This window comes from Aythya ferina (genome assembly GCF_964211825.1).
Source record: "Aythya ferina genome assembly, chromosome: 17".
NCBI classification, from domain to species: Eukaryota; Metazoa; Chordata; class Aves; order Anseriformes; family Anatidae; genus Aythya; species Aythya ferina.
The window spans coordinates 10,609,663-10,629,694 of record NC_140316.1 but is presented as its reverse complement, the minus strand read 5'-3'; the positions used below and the strand labels follow the sequence as shown (position 1 = coordinate 10,629,694).

At 38.7% G+C, this 20,032-nt stretch overlaps 1 protein-coding gene across 16 annotated transcripts in view; it reads right to left on the bottom strand.

Annotated features, from left to right (window-relative positions):
- MTMR3 (myotubularin related protein 3) overlaps positions 1–20,032 on the bottom strand; it is a 79,263-nt gene that overhangs the window by 31,288 nt on the left and 27,943 nt on the right. For 8 of the 16 annotated variants that reach the window (XM_084539139.1, XM_084539142.1, XM_084539134.1 and 5 more), the window contains 7 exons: positions 18,045–18,125; positions 13,187–13,264; positions 12,705–12,794; positions 11,350–11,466; positions 8,252–8,284; positions 3,835–3,917; positions 1,325–1,491 (listed from right to left, as the gene is read on the bottom strand). In XM_084539139.1, the coding sequence (XP_084395265.1) occupies positions 1,325–1,491; positions 3,835–3,917; positions 8,252–8,284; positions 11,350–11,466; positions 12,705–12,794; positions 13,187–13,189 (493 nt within the window). In that variant the 5' untranslated portion in view covers positions 13,190–13,264; positions 18,045–18,125. Of the gene's footprint in view, positions 1–1,324; positions 1,492–3,834; positions 3,918–8,251; positions 8,285–11,349; positions 11,467–12,704; positions 12,795–13,186; positions 13,265–15,093; positions 15,468–18,044; positions 18,126–18,254; positions 18,464–20,032 lie in introns of those variants that run through there. The other 8 variants (XM_084539149.1, XM_084539141.1, XM_084539137.1 and 5 more) reach the window with 4 other exon arrangements.

Genomic DNA, 20,032 nt, shown 5'->3' with positions numbered 1-20,032 from the left:
ATGTGAGCCACAGTGCTAATCTGCCATTGCAGACATGGTTAACACTTTACAATTTTTTTCACAGAAGTTGATATTTAGATTTGGAAGCAACTAGTATTTGTGTCCGTATCTATCAAACACTGGGCTGCTTTGATGTACAATAAATAAATCCAATGTCTTGGATTAATTACATTCCCATAGATTCATTTTAACTATAATTTATTTGATAAAAGTTAATCACAAAGTAAATGCTGCTTCATGTAACGCAGGCTGAATTCTGCCTGAAGGCCCACAAGGAGACTTAGTAAACCATCTACACTCCTGCTGCCTTCCAGTTAACAAGTTTACTTGGGAGGGGAAAGATATGAATTCAAAATTCTGCTCTGAGGATTTTTCTTTTTCAGCAACTGCTAACAATGTGTGTAAAGTGCAGGAAGAGGAAGCAGAACCAAGCAACACCTCCTCCCACTTGTGTGCTACCTGTTGACTGCTCTTCCTCAGGCTTCAAGGAAATTACAGTCTTTGCTAAACCACACTCCAGCTTCAGTAACAGGGGTAGAACCACACCGTCATTCCTCTGTTAACGAACCTCCTATAATTAGGCCATTTTTCTCAGATACGTGGATTATGGATGCCGAGGGCCTCAGACTGGAGAGGGCCCAGAACACAGATTTCCTCAGATACAAACAAATGCTATAACGACCAGCATAGCAATTTTAAGTTTTTATTTACTTGTGGACTTCTCAAACTTTCCAATGTGGATGATATTTCACTAAAAATAGGCCCCTGTCTTGCAGTTGTGAACCTCAGAAACAGCTCAGAGGCGTCTTTCTCCTGCATCTCCTACTGCTGAACATCCACGCTGAAGACCACTGTCGTAGGCAATGACTACAAAAACACGGGCACAATCCATACAAAATGTTTAGAATGAAAGTTGCTGCCCTGGTGAACAAAATGTTATTAGTATTATATGTGACTGACTAAATTAGATCCACCACATTAATTTCCCCAGGCCATTCAGGGAGTGTTTTGCATAGCTTTTTGATCCCAAAGTAGCTGTGGTGGGAGCTAATCTCCCATTTGTTCAGACAGGACAAAATTCAGACTGTGCAGAGTCAGACATGTGAGACATTAAACACCCTGCTGAAAGTGAAGGTATACTATATAACCAAGGAAGAAGTGCAAGAACTGATGTAAAAGAAGTCCATATGAGAATTTTCCTGGTACAATTTAAACAGAAAAACTGAATTGTTCATAATTTTTTTTGAAAGTTGTGGATGTCAGCAACAAGCAGGCAGTTCCTATTCAAATCATGTGTGATGATCCTCAAAGTGCTTCCACGTACCTGGCCGACACAAGTCTCCATGTTGTTCCTTTTCACTAGCATACACCTCCATGCACCAAGCATGATAGGCAAATGAGAAAAGGTCTTCTATCTTCGAAGGAGGGCGGATGGCATTGTTCAGACGCTTCAGCCAATCTTGACACTGCTCAAAAGTAGAAAACTGACACCTGCCACAGAAATAAACATTTATTTATTAATTGTCAGGAATAGGTGCCCACATTATAAGGTCTGGCTGACTGCGAAAACCCTTGTGAAAGCTAAAAATGAGAAGAACCATCTCATTGATAATTTAGTTCTACTTCTGTGTACATTCTAGTGGATAGTAAAAATGAAACCTTAGGGTATTAGCACAGAAATAAATACCTAAGGATTCAAGTTAAGCTGCAAGCATGAAAGCAATATTCTGTGACTGCAAATAAACCACCAGCATGCCTTACTAGTCATGGACGAGGAAGATGTTTATGGGTATGGCTAGTTTAAAATCATGGCGAGCATCCCTGAGCTCAGTGTGCAGCTTTCACACAAACCAGAACTGCATTATGTCGTCTTGCTGAAGGGTGGTCCCAGATGGAAACTAACTCATAAAACCACTGCATACATTATAATCTATCACATTCCTGCAAGCAAGAATGCATTTTTCATCAAAATCTAGACAAAAGATCCATCTGAATGATATACTTAATTTGAGAACAATGGGGACAAACGCCAGTATGTGAAATCTTACCTTACTCCCCTACCATAGATGTTAAAATTCTCTTTCCTGGCCTTGGTGGTAAGCAGAAAAAATGTTTTTGAATCTGAGCTTTTCCTAACATTACATACTAACAACAACGAGCAAGAACATTCCCTGCACAGGAGAAAATAATCTTCAAAGCCATACATTAAAATGGCATTGGCTTGTCTTTTCAAAGAGGATTTCTGGCCCCTTTGGAATAAAGGGTGGAAATTAGTGCAGTGATTTATTTTTACTTTTCCCTGACAGATTTCTTCAAGAGTTTATAGTTATAAAATATTCACCAAATATTTGCATTCAGCTCAGTCTGGTTTCAACTACATTCATCATTAATGACAGCATCTGTATTCTCTAAGGGCAGGATTTATTATCCCTACCTGTAAATATCTAAAAGTCAGGCAGTGGAAGGAAGACGACATGTGCAGCTCCTGCTATCTTATGAAACACATCTAAAATAGCTGCGAGGAAGTGCAGCCCTGAAGCTTTTATTTCTCATCACTGACTATAAAGTGAGCCTCCACTACTAGCTCAGACTGGTTAATTGTCTATTAACTGTCTGCAGTTAGACAAGATGCATCTCACCCTAAGTATCCCATTTTCTTTCTAAATTGTTTTAAAGTTGGTATTAGTCATTTTCAACACTATCTTCATTTGAGCCCAATTATTCAAAACACAAATTGCTTTGTTCAGGAAACATAACATGCACGTGTTCCAATTTTGGGATCTTGAGCCCACACCTCATTATTTCCAGTGGTCATTTTCATCAAGTCCTGATTCTCAGAACTGCAATTTTGATCAGAAATTCATAAAGGAGGACATAAATACAAATAATTTGTATTCATTGTACAATTGAAGAGGATTAACAAATTAATGTAGATAGGAAGAGTGAATTTTTTAAATGTCAAGAGCTATAAGTTAAGAGGAAGTTAAATATTTAATTCAAATTAAACTAAACATTACTTCTAAAGTAAAATCAGACCTCATCAAAATCCAGCATTTCAGGAAGCAGCTGGCCTGTTAAACATTCTGAGTGCTCAGATGTGACTGGGGTGCATTTCATTATACGAAAGGTACTGCCAGCAAACATTTAATCAAAAAGAAGTGTTCCTTTCTTGTTAATTAAAGTTTATAGATCAAAATTAATTTATCCAGCAGAAAAGTAGGAAATAGTGAAGTTCAGAGAACCCAGGGGCAGACACTGAAGAATGCTGAAGGACAGAAGCATATTAACACGACACATGACAGCTACTTTGCTGTCTACCGAGGTGGGTTGCAGACCTGGCTTTACCTTATTCCCAGACTTTCTTTTTCAACAGGCTACTTGTATCTTAAGGATAGTCTCTGCACTCTGACAACAGCTAAAAACCTGAGATGGCTGATGCTATCCTGTCTGAAGGTTTCAGGTAGAACTACACAAGCCCATACCTTAAACCCCAACCTCAACCCCAAATCTTAACACTTTTTTTCTAAGAAGTATGTGTTTCAGCCGTTTTATCTAGTTCTGTGTCTTATAACCAGTACTGCATTCACTATAAATCAGGGAAAAAAACAGTGAGACTAAGATTAACTTCCAAATAAAATGCATGCCATCTTAATCCCATCCTCTTTACAAAAATGGCCAGATATTATACACAAAGACAGAAGAAAATATTTTGGGGGGAAAGAAAGTGCACAAAAGATGAAAAAAAACCCACACACATCTCCCTAGAATGTCTTAGCTGTACACAGCACATGGAAGGCAAAGTCACAGCCCATTCAGCATTTGGCCTATTCATACCTTATAACCTTGCAGTCTTTGCAAGTCAAATGAAGCTGAAATATGTCACGGCACTCAACGCTTTCTATAAGCTGCAATGGAACCTGCAATTAAAAAGATTATATCATTTAATTCCAAATGGCATTAACATTGTAATTTCTTGGCATATCTCACAAGGACTATGTGGAAACAGAAAAGAGAGAGTAAAGCAACAAAAACTAAGTATAGCTACTTCAAAAGCTCTGGAGTATGGTACCACAGATCAGTAAAGTTTCTAGCTCCACTGCTGTATAGCCCAAGAACCTTAAGGGATCCCATGAAAACACCTGAGATTACAGATTAAATCAGGGAGAGGGCTGCAGCACTGGTAACATATGCAATGGTAGAAAAAGCAGCAGAAACCCAGAAGCTCCTCTCTCCTGGAAGCATCTTTCTCTTTTGTTGGTCCAAATTTAGAGGTTCAGGAAATGTAATTTTAGCTATTGGTGTTGAAAACAAAACTCTATGTAAGATTCCCCCTTAACAGACTGCTGCAGTCTAGATGCTTGTTATGTGGACATATTCCACATTCCTTCTTTGGGGAAAATCATTTGCCCTGTGTAGATTAACTCTTGTGATCAAAGCATTAGAGTAATAAATAAATAGAGTAATAAAGCTGAATCATTCAGTTTTAAAGGTGTAGTTATATGCACTTCTAATGTTTTATGGTATATGTAACTGGCAGAAGCTTGATCAGGCAAAACATGTAAGCACATGCAAGTACCTTTAAAGATGGGAAGCAAGAGACCACACAATGAAAATATTAGTTTCATTAATATTTTAGACCTTTACCCGACACTGGCAAATGTACATTGTGGTCTGCAATGAGTAAGAGTTAGTATTCAACTACCTCAGAAATAACTGCCTAAATTCCAAACACAGTTATACAATTTAGCTAATATTTACAATAAACAGCGTAAAAATGTTTGAAATGTTTATTAAAGATTATATTGAACGTTACACAAAGCAAGAAAACCTCTGCCACTGGGATCCCTCAGTACAACAAAGGCTATCAGATAAAACTTTCAAATTCTCTTATCTTGTCATCAGTGGGGTACAATCCGGCAGTTTAAGTTCAGGCTTGGGGCTTACAAGATGGCTCTAAGACCCTGCTCTGCCAGTGCCTTTCCATATGACTCTGGGCACAAGTCCTTGAAGATTACCTTCAATCAAGGATCTGGGGTGTGGAGCCAAGACTGCTGCTTCTCAGGCATCACGATGCTTAAGAAGTGCCCGATTTGAGTGGAATGATCAAAGGAAATGGAATTAAAAACAGCAGATGGGGGAAAGTGATGCCTCAGAAATGAGAACCACAAGAAAACTCATCCTGAGCAGGAAGATGCCTAGAGAGCTAATAGTAAATGCTGGGCCCAAGGGAATGGTCATCATTCTGTCTCCTGGAGGCAGGCACACAGTTCGTGGCTGCACCTTGACTATCCAAGCTCACCCAAAAGTCAAGAGTCATCCTAAGAATGCAAAAGCCCAGGTAACTGCACAGAGCTTACAATCCCCAGAATACCACGGGTAGGTATTGTCTCAATACCCGAGCTTAATCCTTACCCTCTGCTCAGCCCCCAGCCACCAGAGGAAGTTTTCCTCTGGTCCTTCTGTTGCAACCAGGCCAGTAAAGAACATAAAATTCAGGCACAAAGACACTAGACAAGATGGAGTCTGACCTGTCTGACCTGAAAGCCCAGAAGTTAGGGTATTCAGGTAAAGCTGGAGCTTGAATTCTGGTCCATGTTTTCAGCCCCGTTACTGTTCTGAGATCGCCAACAGTCTGCTATCAATGACATGACCAGCTACACGAGCAGGCATCCTCTTGGATGCTAAAACTGACTGCAGAGCCAGCCAGCTCTAGCAGAACAAGTGAGTGGTGAGAAGAGGTACCCTGAAGATGCTGATGGGCTTAGCCGCTGATTTAAGCCACTATTTAAATGCATTACAGACAAGCAGATCAGATGCACTGCTGTTGCTACAGCCTTTTTATTTTAACCAGTAATTCCTTCCACTATTTCTCCTACTTGATTCTAGGCTGCGAGGCAGATAAAATGATTGTGATAGTTTTGTCTAATAATTTAAGGGACTGGACCAGACCTAACACTAGAGAACCCTCCATTCTCCCTTCCCAGCTGGCCAGCCCCATGAACACCGATAAATTATTTAAAGCTACCAAACTCACATTGCACCAACACAGAAAGTAAGATCCATTCCCGCTATTTTATTAGTTGAGGCTCTAGAGGGCATCCTTTTTAAGTCAAATGCTCCTTCACCTGTTAATATTCTTTTTCTCCAAGCCCTCTGTTACTGCATTATTTCCAACGCACACTTCATTTAAGCAGTTCTTCGCCTTGCAGTCCAATTCCAGCTCCTCTTCCCCTGTCTGCACCCTAATGCCATTCTGACTATTCTTCTACTAATGCATTATTTTTAATTTCCTTCTTTCAAAGCCATTCTTTGTTCTGCTCTCTTCCAATCTGCCCTCCGCTCAGCAGCCATTCTTTTTTCCCTTTACAGTCTGCACACGGCTCCCCATCTATTTCCTTAAAATTTGCTGTTTCTTTCTTTAGGGCAACCTTCGCATCAGTCTTGTAAATTTTCTTTTCCGGTCATAAAATCCTATCCTCTGATCCTCTTCAATTTTCAATCTCCTTCCTGTCCATTACTCTTACTACCCCATAAAACTCTGTAAAATTATCTGCCTCCGTCCTCCCATTTTTCCCACTAATAACCTCCCGGTTTCATTGTTCTGTTTTTCAGGCTGAATCACACCGCGAGGCAGACGCCCAGCGCCGTTCGTTTGCTCCTGAAAGAGCCATCAATTCTATTTGCAGGCTTCCCCATTTAATAGCGCCTATCTGAATAAAGCAGTGGAGAAGCAATCATTTTGGCTTTTATAAGAATAAACATGCACTGTTATCAAAGGCCAACCACATCACAGCAGAACATTACGCTCTTGCACTATGCCTCTTGACTGTCTCTTCTTAAAATATATATATATGTATATATTGTTTTAAACAGCAACATTTTACGACTCCATTTTTTACCTTTTTGGAATCATTTTTTCTTTTATTTTTTAATTGCTGGAGCTGTCATCTCGCTGCAGTACAATATAGGTTCAAAGAAGTATACCTCTGTAGTTAGAAAATGAAAGGTTATGCTTAAACCTGCTAAAAGGACCCATTGCATGGCTCAGTCCTCAACCACGGTGCCAAGAAGCACACTGTGGACCACACTCAAGCTGTTTCGTAGCACATTTACTCTTGAAGGATCTGATTTACTCTCTACCCTGCACACCAGATGGCCTCAGACTACTGGGTACCAGGTGGCACCCAAGGCTCATGAGCTGGAATTAGTATTTCCTTGTTGTTTTTCCAGTTTGGAGCCAGAAATAATGTTAGGGTTCTGCTACGTACTGGTTACTTCAACAGCACAGGGCCAAGGCTACGTGCTGGACATCCTGAAGTGTGGTGTAGGATGGAATATGGACATACCGAAGCGGCAAGGTCAGCTCAGAAGGGCTTAAAGCACTCCTGTAGATAGAAGGAGTCAAATCCTTCCAGGTGCAATCTGGTTCATACAGCCTACAAGGAGTACCTGAAGCACATTTTGCTTTTAATTACACCTGGTTGCATTCGGGTTTTGCCTTGCAGGTAGTTATTTAGTCCATTTCTCTGCTTTGAGGACCAACACACATGCAACATGAACAGTCAGACAACCAGGACCTGGGGACAACACTAAGCTATTGCTCAGCACAGATGACCCACAACTGTAATATAAAGCTGGGAAGAAACCAGACAAACCATTTTTCCACTAAAGGCCAAGGGAAAGCTCATGCTAAAACTCATTAGATCCTAAAGACTGAAAATCTTCCTCATCTTGCCAGTATGACTTTTTTTTTTCCCTCCTGTGTCCAAAATCTGCTATTTGAAAGAGGCTACATTCAAACCCAGGGTTTCATAGAATACACTAACATTTTAATTCCCCCATAAATGCAATTAGCTTACCCAGAGAAAAATGATTAGACAGAAATATCAGCTGCAAAGTTTGAAATTTTCTTAAGGAAAGCCAATCAACAGAGAGCAGCCTGGGAACCAAACTCGTTATGTGCACTGAGATATCACTGTTGAGTCTGCATTATAATCCCATAGATAAATACAAGGCAACACTTTTGAATGCCATAATCCCTCCAATTTATGCATGGTCTAAGGGATCTTTTGTTTTTGCATTTAAAACTCCATGTCCCTGTTACTACTCTGATCTAGGAAATTATCCATGGAAAGGACTTACACATACAACCCTTTTCTGCAGTGTTGCAAGGTGAGCATTATCAACATTTAAATGTATTTATTTTCAAGCACAGGTGCAGCAAGTGATCTAGCAACATTGTGCTACTTACTGAGGTTTCACAAGCATCGTTTGGACAGCCAGTCTATTGAATTGCAAACAAAAAGAGAACAGTGAGGTACAAAAACAAAGACTAGGAATCCATTTTTAACTGGATCCCATTTCTTTCATGCAGTTGTCCTTATTAAGGTACAAGTAGTTGGCGTGCATTCTGCTTTCCCTGGAGGTCCATTCCTACAGCTACTGCACAGGAATATTCCACCTCCTGCAAGAGGACGTGTCTGCCCAGAACAGCTGCACACCCAGCCACTGGGAACAAACACTTCTCACAAGTGTTTTTACTGTAATACAGATGCTTGCTAACAATCTTCTTTCACATACACAAATACCTCTCTCTGCTGAGGTGGGAAGGTTGGTACTATATCCTGCCTTAGGGTATTGATTTCTAGAAAAGTCACTGAAAATTAAGGAAAATCAAATCCCTACAACTAGTAAACGCATTTACATTTTTTAAAAGGCCTTCTCAAAAGTAGCCAGGTGTTTTCTGAATAGGTCTAGAGATATAATAATAGAAAAGAATTTAGATGAATGTGATCAAACAGTACTCAGTGAAGATTTCATTTAGAAAATCACCAATAAAAATTGATCAACAATAACCAAACTGATTCTTACTCCAAACTTTAGCAATTGAGATATGGTTCCTAATTAGTACAAATACCTTTTTATCTTTACAAGTATTCCAAATCTTGTCTGCCTTGAATTCTAGTACCAGAGAGTTCACAGTAAGCAATTAGTGATGGTCATATATGATTAGAGAAGAACAATCTATATTCTACTCTACCTGCCACACTACCTAATTGAATCTTTCTCACTAATGATGACAAACAAAGCAGGACTAACAACCTCAGAGACATCAGACGGAGTTCTTACTCAGGCCTTACAAGGTCAGAACACTGCACATCAAAGTCAGTGAAGCAACACTAACATGGTAATATTGACAAAATTTTGTGCTGTCTTTCCTGAACTCAAACAAATAATATTTTAAGAAAACGTTAATTTTTGTGGCTGTTCACAAACATTACATTGGCAATTCTTCAAAAATTATCCTCCAATACTCCTAAGGACAGACACAACAGTAAGTGCAGCACATTCATTAGTGCCTTATCTAATAAAGTAATTCAGTCGTTTCCTGGCATTCCCAAGGACAAACTCTTGATTTTTAGAATTACGCTCGTTTCTCAAGTCTCGGCTCCTTGTTTATAAATATTCAGTCCTTTCCACTGTCACTTCTACTTGCCAAATTCATACAACAGTTGGACTCTGAATTAAAAAATAAGTAAAGCTAACAGTAAACACTACAGTAATAGTTTTATTGTAGCAGGCCTATTGACAGAATTCAGCCTTAGAGTTTATGTTCATATAACAAAGATATGGACCCCTATGAAATGCACTCCTCATAATGAATCCTCCCTTTGTTGGCGACAATACGGAGGGATGCATCTGGCTGGGCTGCAGCTGAGACATCCCAGCACCTAGCTGACCCTTGGCTCCCATCCCCAGGTGCACGTACAGATTAACTTCCAAGTCCCAAATCGTAACCCAGGACTGACTATGGAATAAGAGGCGGAAAGTAAAGCTATGCTACCTCTGCATATACACATACACTATCTCCTTTGTATGGTCAGCAGTGGAAGATAAGAGCCCTTAAATGTCCAATTAAATTATTGCCATCAGAAATTTCCTGCCATCGTTTTAAATTAACTGCCGTGTTCAGAAATAATACGTTTGCTGAAAAAAATACACCATCATGAACTCTGGCACTTTACGTGTGCTTTTTATATTATGCTGTACGCAGATGTTCACTAGCCAGCAGATACGCCTGTTCAGCCCATTATGTTGACAACTCATGAACTAAAAGAGCACTTTATGTGATTAATGGTAACAACGACAGGCACACAGAAGTCTGTAGGTAATAGAGCCATATGATTAGAGACAACGTAAAACAGTGAAGATTAAGTTTTAAACAATCAGTAAACAATGTTTTTATAGAATTAATAATTTGGCTCTGGCACAAAACGATAAAAGAACAATTTAAATTTAAGATTGATGTGGTGTCAAAAGTTAACACAGCTACGTGCACAGGAAATCTCACTGATGTTCCAGACCGCTGTGCTGCATGTGTCTCAGTCAAATATGTGACAGCACCTGACAATTCTTATGCTTTGTTGCCCTTGCTTTTGTCCGCTTTAGAACAACATGCATCAGTTTCGGTGTTTTACATTTACACTTCACAGCTCAGGATTCATGAGTGACACCTTGCAATTGTCTACAACTAGCTAGGGTCAGGACTTGACTTCAACTAAGGAGACTGGTGAAAAACCCATCACCATGGGGGAAAAAACATGCTTAGCTTGTTTGGATTTGTTTTGCTGGTTTTATTATAAATATTTACAGAAATACTTCTGTGCCATGTATAATGTCCTAATGAATTCTATATAGTTCACAGCTGGTACTGTAACTAGTAAGACTGGCATATGCCAATTATACCACTGTAAGGGACTTCACAATGCCCATTTAATTTATGTTTATATAACATTTCTCTCTATGACCTTGAGTAGCTAGATATGTAACAATTTTTAAGAATGGATCTAAAGCTCTATGAAGAAATGCACAGGCATCTGACAAGGAGGTAAAATTCACGGATCTCTTGCATTAACGATAGCACCCAAACTGTTCACCTCCAGGCATCAAGCTTCAGTAGCTAAACTCTTCCAGATTTTCTTGGTGAAGCTTCTCTAAGCAAGCTATGAACCTAGCTTGGATGCTGCAGACAGCCCGTTGGAAGACCCTGGGCTTGTCTACTGACCATATACAGAGCTTAGGAGAACATCTGGCAGACTTAGCCAGTTATAGAAGGACCATAAAGTTGATGAGGAGTATCCTTACAGAGCCTCATTTTCAGAGGTGCTGAGCCACCTTTTGATGTCTAAAACCACATCTGTTTTCTGTGAAAAATGCAACGAGCATCACAAAGAGATTTTCTATTACCACTAACCTTAAAAGGCAGGATCACTGCACTGTCACCTAATTCTTTTATTTAGATTGGGTTCAAAATAGCTGTATTACCGTAGTAGCATGAATAACACTTACGTTCACAACAGACTCCTTGAATTTGATGTGAAGTCTGTAATTAGAAAGTGCAATGATGGCATCTTCTGCTCGTCCTACATACTCTGTACTCTCACCATGAAGTTCAATGAACGGGACCTTCAGAACAGCAAGAGAAATCTTTTAGAAAGCATTTATCAAAACCACATACCTCCTATAAATACCCACTCAAGTACACAATAACAAAAGAACAAACCGAAACGCTGCTGAGAACTCAAACCTAGCTATTATTGCTAAGAAGGAACTGCAGCCTGTTTTATACAATTCCTCTTTTTCCCATAGTTTGCCTGAGTAGAATGTGCTTGGTTAGTTAAAACAGTGAATTTTTATAAAAAAAATTGAGCAAAACATCTTCATATTTTGGCAAGCAGTCTGACCTTCTGATTTATGCTCTTGCTCCTTACTTCATGGAATGTGGCATTTCCACAGTGTTATTAAATTCATCCTAAAGTGAATCATGCATAACCTTCTACACTGTTGGTCCCTTCACCAAGCAAGCTCAGACAACCAGCTTAGACTGGATACCTAACTGCTACACAGTGGAAGTCAGTCGGACAAATCATACATTTTGACTTGTATTTCTTGCTGCAAACAAGAAAATGCATGACATGCTGCTGTTTTATAGGTTGGAAAGAAATTATGATTGCAATCTTATTATGCTGCACCTAAAAACTGCAACTGTTTAACTAAAACCAAGATTTAAACCCAATTTAGCTGAGCTGAGTGAAACATGTCTAAGGGATCAACTTGAAACAGAACTGGTTTTGCAATGATTTAGTTTAAATTAATTTAAAATATTTTCTATTAAAATGAAACAAACTACCTCTTCAGTTGATATAAGGATGTCTACATGATTATATCACCTGAAATTTCAAAAGAAACTTTGGAAAAACAAAAGAAAACAACAAAAAAATCAATTTTGTGTAACATGACTTCTGGCTTCTTTGTAACAAGGAGTAATGGTAGAACTTGAATAACAGTGTTAGGTGGGAGGTTTTTTATTTGTTTTATTGAAATATAAAGAGTTCCAAACTATGTAGTAAAAACTTTCCTAGTGTTGGTAGACAGGAATTATTAGTAGATTCTCAGTTCAGGAATTAGCACTTGAAATTACAACATGGGTATATGGTTCTACTTTTCAGACACTGGGGAAACTCCTGCAACATACTGCACAAGCTCTCTGTCCTGTCCAAATGTACACGAGTCTTTGAACAGAAATTGTTTCTCAAATAACTGTACTGACTCACAAATTAAAATTCTGCAGGAGAGACCAGAAAATACCCAGCTCAACAAGTGACATCGTGATCTCAACCGGCAAGAAGCACTGTGGTGATTACCTGAAGGTTCTCATCCTCTCGGATAAGCTGCTTCCTGGGAAAAATCTGATTAGCCTGGATGCATTCAAGGCTGTGCTGAGTCTCTTCATCCTGAGAAACAAAGCTTGACAGTTAACTTCAGCACTGTCACTTACTGCCTTCTTCACAACATAGCAAGCTATCAATGACTAATGAAAAGTTCAAACAGGATGGACTGTTTACAGAATTCAGGTATCAGTAACTTACTGAAGTTACTAAACTTACAAAGACAAGCACTCAACTAAATATATTAGAAACGGATCTTCCTGCAGTCTGGTTAATGAAGTCATAAAAAAAGACGGTCTTGAATGAACATTAAGAAAAAAAAAAAAAGCGTTAGCCTAGCTTAGTCTAACACTACACTTTAGGCTCAACAACTCATACACAAACATTAATTCACTAATGCTTTTTAGATTTTAGCCTATCCTGCTCTGTAAGAGTCTCTATAAAAGACTTTTGCTTACCATGACAGGCCCTGGACAGGAGGAGAAATCCTCGTCTTTACTTGCAGTATTTTGAGGCTCTTCTTCACTTATTAAAATCTGAAAAAAAAAAAACAGGAAAGTATAGCAATGAAGACGAATTCATTTCCTTTTGGCAAATACACACAAATGAACTTTTAAAAGATAAGAATTTAGCTATTAGGAAACCTCAAGCAAACAGTAATTATGAAAAGAGGAAATATTTATCAACTAACTCTTCTGCAAGACAAAATTATTTCAAAACGCATCAGCCTCCTTCTATTCATACAGAAAAAAACATCTCTGAATGTACTGCTGGGACAGCACCAGTCTAAATGCAGCAGTTACACCATTCTGTTTACATCAGTTAAATTAAAATGTGTTTATCTTTCTAGATCATCCTAAATTTCTCCCAAGCCATTTGCAGATGGTGATGCACAAATGCATTGGTTATAAAAGCCAAGGGATCGTTCTGATCATTTATTCTGATCTCTAACAGAGGTTGTCAGATTCTCCTTACTTACTTTTGTTTCAACTACAGCATATGAATTAGAATTCATATATAGATTCACATAACAGTAGAATTCCTGGTTTTATGACTTTTTACATCCATGGATGTATCAATCTACTTAAATTTTTGCACCTTTCCTTCCAAGAGCTGTGACCACAATGTATTAGCGCCTTGCTCTTGCCCCTATCTAGCAATGCCCCTGTCTTTTATCACCTGCAAATTTCCTGAAAATACTGAAGAGCATCCAGCCCTGAAGTTTATGTAATTGGCCCTGCTAGGAACTTGATGAATAACAGGAGTTACAATTTGATTTTGAGATGTGTCTTTTATTTATTTTAATGCAGATAGGTGTTTTTCTGTTTTTTTTGTTTTTAAGAATTAATATAGGTATTTCAGGACCACTTACACAGAAGACACAAAGTTAAACCCATCAGTCATGTTTAGTCAGTTCTCAGTTTGTGTGTCACCTCACTGCTAAATATATTTGCAGTTTTCGGTGCTGCAGTGGACAGAAAACCACTCTGAACACAGCACGAGCACACAGCAGGAAGCGCTGATGCACTGCCCATTGCACACAGCTCTCCGAGAGCAAAGGAGCAGCAGGTACACAGCTTCTGAAATGAAACCAGCCTGCTGTGGAAAAAAGAATAATAAGAAAGTGGTCTGACACCTCTGTCAAATAGAAGTACGCCAACAAAGCCAGTGCCTTTATGTCCCCAGTAAAGGGAAGAAATGGCCTGAAAAGGCTGGCACACGGGTCCAAAATCCGGCAGCGTGCAGAGGGATGTTTCTGAGCTGGTACAGGGCTATGGCATGATGCTAAGCCTGTATTCTCAACTCCTTTAGCCATTATTTCTACTTCAGTAAATACAAACCCTAAATACAAGCTCAAAACAAAGCAAACCTGTTCAGGCTAGACAGAAAAAAATGGAACTCCTGAGCTTTGCATTTTAAATGACCCCATTAAAACTGTAGGGCTCCGGGTCCTAATAAACAAACCCCGGGGTGGGTCCTGAGGGGAGTCCCTTAAACACCATGCTAATAAACAGTGAAATCCCTTAAGCATTCCCTGTAGTATAGGGCAAATAAAGCAGTATTATTATAGGAAATTTCAACAGCAGACACACTCCACAATAAAATATCAGAAGAATTAAAAAAAAAAGTTAGAGATTATATTTAATAATAAATTTTAAAAGATTATTCAGTCAACTGCAAAAGTTTGTTTGTCTTGGGCTTAAAAATGGAAACTTTTTACAACTACATATGGACCATAAAATTGCAGTCCTCGTGTTCAAAACACGAGCTCATGCTCAATTCCAGCATGACGCAGTACTTTATACATGTTTTACTCAGTTAAGCTTATCTTGTAAAAAAACATCTGCTCTTGACTTGAAGATACCAGGAAAGGAGGAGTTCAGCCGCTCCCTCAACCACACTTGGTTTCAACTTCTAGCCCTTGGTTCTCGCTCCTGTCTCTCAGATTGTGGGATGCACCACTGTCCTTGATCTGCAAGACGTTAAAAAAGAGCCTCGTGTCCAAGCAAATTTAAAAGGATGGCTGGCAAAGGAACAGGTGCAGACTGGATTGACTTTGCAATGTATCCTATCACGAAGACCAATGACTTAAGAGGAGATGGGTTTAAAAATGAAGATTTACACAAATCTCCTTCTCCAGCCTCACAATAACGATAAGCTTCCACACTCAGTCATCAGTTCTACAGCCAGCCAGAAGGATGAGGAGGAGTTAGGGCACGTCCTCGTCAGAGGTGGTTCTCTAAACATCTCCATCACCATTTCTGCAGGCTGCCAGAGGCAGGCTGTTGGCTTCTGCAGCCTTCTAGAGCCACCTACCTTAGCAAAGAAACACATACCTAATTAAAAAGATGAGCTTCATTACAAATTTAAAGCATGCTTAGTAGCACTGATGAAGAGTTTTAGTAGGCATTGTGATGTAAACAACACTGTTCTTTACACTTCTGTTTGATTAGATGCATTTATTTCAAGAGTTTACTGTACAACCACGTACACGTTGATACTAGCTTATAAATAAACTCTTTAAGACAGTTGTTATCCCAAAGTCCAGCAGAGACTATTCAAACTACCACAGAACAAGTTTCTTATTCTAATGACTGCACTCAGCTGCAAAACAATTTCTATACTAGTGTGGCTTTTTACATGCATGAGTAGAATCATACCTTTTTAGGGGAATTTTGGGAAAGCGGTGTGGAAGAAAAATATGCTGGTTTCAGCTTCAATTGGGATTATCAGATATAAACAGTGATATTGCCAAGATAAATGGTACTAGGACTTACAAAACTGTTTCTAAGATGACTACACATTCGCGTTGCTACTAGGTATTAGTGTGATGCTTCATCAAGCTAACTGCTGTAGCACAGAAGTATTTATAAAAAAAATTGCTGACAAAACCAGTAAGGAACATTGCCTTTTTAGAATGAAGGTCAGTGATCTGATGGAAAATGAATATACCCAAAGAAATAATTCATTTCCCATCATGTCAAGAAATACTGATCCCATTAGTTCATGATCTTGTGATCACAGGGCTGAGCACAAGGGCAAGGAATACCCCTGGGAGCAGGGGCATGGACCACATGTGATTTTCAGTGGCAGCCCATATTGACACTGTGAATGAATTCTGAAATCACACTTTCAATCTCCATTTCCTTCCATTACCAAAGCTTTCTAACCCATTTCTATCTATACATATAGCAAACTCTTCCAGGTTAGCCAAGTGAATAGAAGGAGGATGACTGCAATCGTGTGTCACCTAGAGCAAGGGGATTTCTGACCCTCGTTTTGAGAGCCCTGCCCTCGAGGTGAGTGTGAGGACATTCTTCATATTATAAACTCCAAGAAGCCACTCTGTTGAATTTTACACGTAATTAACACACCATACTACTTTCAAGGTCAGCTTGATATGAAATTAGATTTCTTCAGCCCATTCCTGCCAATCTCATGTTGACCCATCCCATCTTTTGTTGATCAGTGGCAGAATGGAATCAGAATTCCAGTTCTGTTTAACTGCAGCTGGCAAATGAGCAGCACTTCCATGATGCTTAAAAGCACTTCCCAGAAATGAAAATGTTCAAATACAGCTTGGATTATAACTGACCAAGAGAACACCTTCATAAAAACCAGCCTCAAATTCAGGCTTGCACTTACACATAGGATCACATACAAATAGTAGATAGCTTATAAATAGTATAGTGAGACTTGTTTTTGTTGTCAGAAATAACTTCTACGACTGCAGCCAAAAAGTGTATTATGGTATCGATTTTCAGTGCTGTCCTTTCAACTGCATTATTCAGCCGTATATTACACCAAAAAAAGGTTTGGTGGTGTTAATTCTTCATCCTTATATTCTTCTCGAAAGGATAAATGCTTAGTAAAGCTTGTAACTTCCGACTATTCAGCCAGAATGGGAACATCTTAATTACCTCTTACTTAAGATGTACCTTCTGTTTTAAATTATGTACATAATTAAGGCATAATAGCCATGTGTTTGCCAGCAATTTTAAACAAAAAAGAGGAAATAAAAAAGGATGACTTAAATTCACATATTTACATATAATTGGACCTATAAATTACAGCAAAGAAAAGAAAAATTGGTGGAAGAAGAAAAATGAACTACCAATGCATTTAACTTTCTTCCCATGCCATCCCCTTCCAGCTACTGAATTCCATTTAGTTTAGTGATAATCAAATTGAGTTGCCCCTCAGACTCAAAACATAGCTGTTTACTTGCTGTGTCACAGTTGCCTTCTTAGTTTCAGATAGGAATCCAAGATTTCAACAATGGAGCATTAGAAAATTTGAGCATGAAATATTCAAGAATGCGATCTGGCTTTAGCAAAAGATGCTTCTGTTACAAAGTGAAAACACTTCTTCCTTTTCACAGGAGGAAGGAAATTATTCTGAGATAAGGATAAACGCTTAGTTTCCCATGTTTCAATCCCTAACAGCAAGATTTCCCCTCTTTCCTGGCACTGCACGTAGAAATAACTGAATAGCTGTCAAAGGCATTTACTGGCAAAGTAGTTAAAAATATGGGCATTTACACATTATTCTGAAGAAGACAGACAAAGAATTGTTTGAAGATTTTCAGGAGAACTAGAAGAGTTGTATGGAAAGTACAGATATCTTGGTGTTCTTTTTTTTTTTTTTCCTTCTTAATTACAGGTCGCAAATACCAACTCAGTAAAATGTATGTATTTTTGTCTAACATCTTGGAAAATGCTTTCATTAAGAAAATAATCAGTAATAATCAATAATAACTGTAGAAATCACATTCAACAGGTGGCTTTTCTTATCAAAATAATATGATAAGCTTACCAAAATATGAGAGAGAATAAAACAGTCCTCTTTGTCCCAGAAAGTTTCAGACGATACTCTTCCAATATTTCACATTGGCAACTGCAAATAAAAAGACAGTTCTTTAAAACATGAACCTTCAATTGAAAAACAAACAAAAAAAAAAAACAAAAAAAAAAAAAAACAAAAAAAAAAAAAAAAAAACACCTTTTTAAATAGCCAGACACATACTTGTACAAGAAACTCAGCTGCTATGCTGGTCTGTCCTAATTAAAGAGGAAAGTAAAAAGTACTAACTAGCATGCAAGTCATAACCACTGAAGAGGGAATTCAGCACTTGGATACTGACAGGTACACGCACTCTGGCTAAGGTCTGATTTCTGGAAGGGAACGGTTCAGAAATCGTGGCCACCAAGTAAGTCAAATCTTTTCCAAAATTCCTTTGCACATGGAAATTAAAAACAAACAAACAACAACAAGAAACAGACACAAGAAAACAAATTACTTGGCAATACAAAGTACGGAAAAGTTCTGTTGTAGAATATGCAACTGGTTTTGTACCAATTTTTAAAAGTGATTTTTCATTTTACACTGAAGTTAATTTCCTCCCACAAACAGGGGTTATTGTCTCAGTACTTTTGGACAAAGCTGCAAAAATGCCCCAGTGACCAGCAATGCTCACGATGTCATTCTTCACAAGGCCCATTTTTTTCGCTTTCCAAGTGAACGGCTACTTTGCAAAAATAAATTTAAGTATTTATGCCAAATATGTATATAAAAAAAAAAGTATTAAACATGTAATTTGCCTCATTCCTATGCAGTCACTTCAGCAGGCATTCAAAGGGCTCTTCCATAGCATCGCAATGAGTGCTCAGCAGCGTGAGTCACGCGGGATGCAACGTTCTCCACCAAAATGCTCAAACCCTAAAATTAAAGTTCCAGACTAAAACCAACCATCCCTAAAGCATGCGAGCAGCCATAATGATGGAATACCACTCCCCTTGCATCCCAAAAGCTCGTTCTTCACAATAACTTGGAAGCTATCCCAATACCATGCTGCACGTGGATGTGCCTAGAAAGTCAAACTTACAAACCCATACAATCCTGCTGCTAGAAATAGCTTCCTTGTACTGGGATGTGCCACAACTTGTGATAATTTTCACATCAAGGTCCGTTTTCAAAATCTTTATTTTGCATTTATCGCGTTGTTGTTTGTGGTTTGCAACAGAAAAAGAATAAAAAGTTCTTTCAGTACCCAAAAAAGGGATACATAATTTTAGCGCTGACGCAGTAAGAAGGGATAGTTACGGAGGACAAACTTAGAGTTCCTTTAGCTTGATGTGTCTAACATTTTGTGCATTTCAGCATGCACTTTGGGGAAATCTCATGTATTCATCTACCATTAAAGAAACGGTGCCATAATCTGCCTTCACAAAGAAAATAAGAGGATATGCTGCAGATGACCACAGCTGTGGAAAAGCTGGTTGTCCATCGTGAATTCTGATTTTACACAATAGTTTCTAAAAGCATCGTTTGGTTACCTGCAAAAGAGGTCAAGATTTTTATTTATTTATTTTTTTTAAAGTCTCCTGTAGCTTACAACCAGCAAGCTAAACTCCAGTCCCAAAAGCTTTGTGGCCTGATAATTAAACATGGCACACGAAGCAAAGACAACACCATTTCAGCTTGAGGTACCAGGCTGATCGTGCAACAAGTTCCACTGCTTGGCTGGACAAAGTCACCTTTGACGGGAATACTCAGCAAGCTTATTAAACAAACAAAAAAATAGCTATGAAGGCGGACTACGCAACTCATGAATGTCTCTTCAGAGAAATTTTTCTGGCCACGTCCATGCTTTTAAAAGGCAAGGCACATTTTTAGGGTAGCAGGATGTGGACTTATTTTTGTGTGTTTTGGGTCCAAGCAAAAACCTTCTCAAAATCTGCAACAAACTTTTTATTGAATTTAATGAGGGTTGGAAGAAACCACCGCGTCTCCAGAGCTTTGTA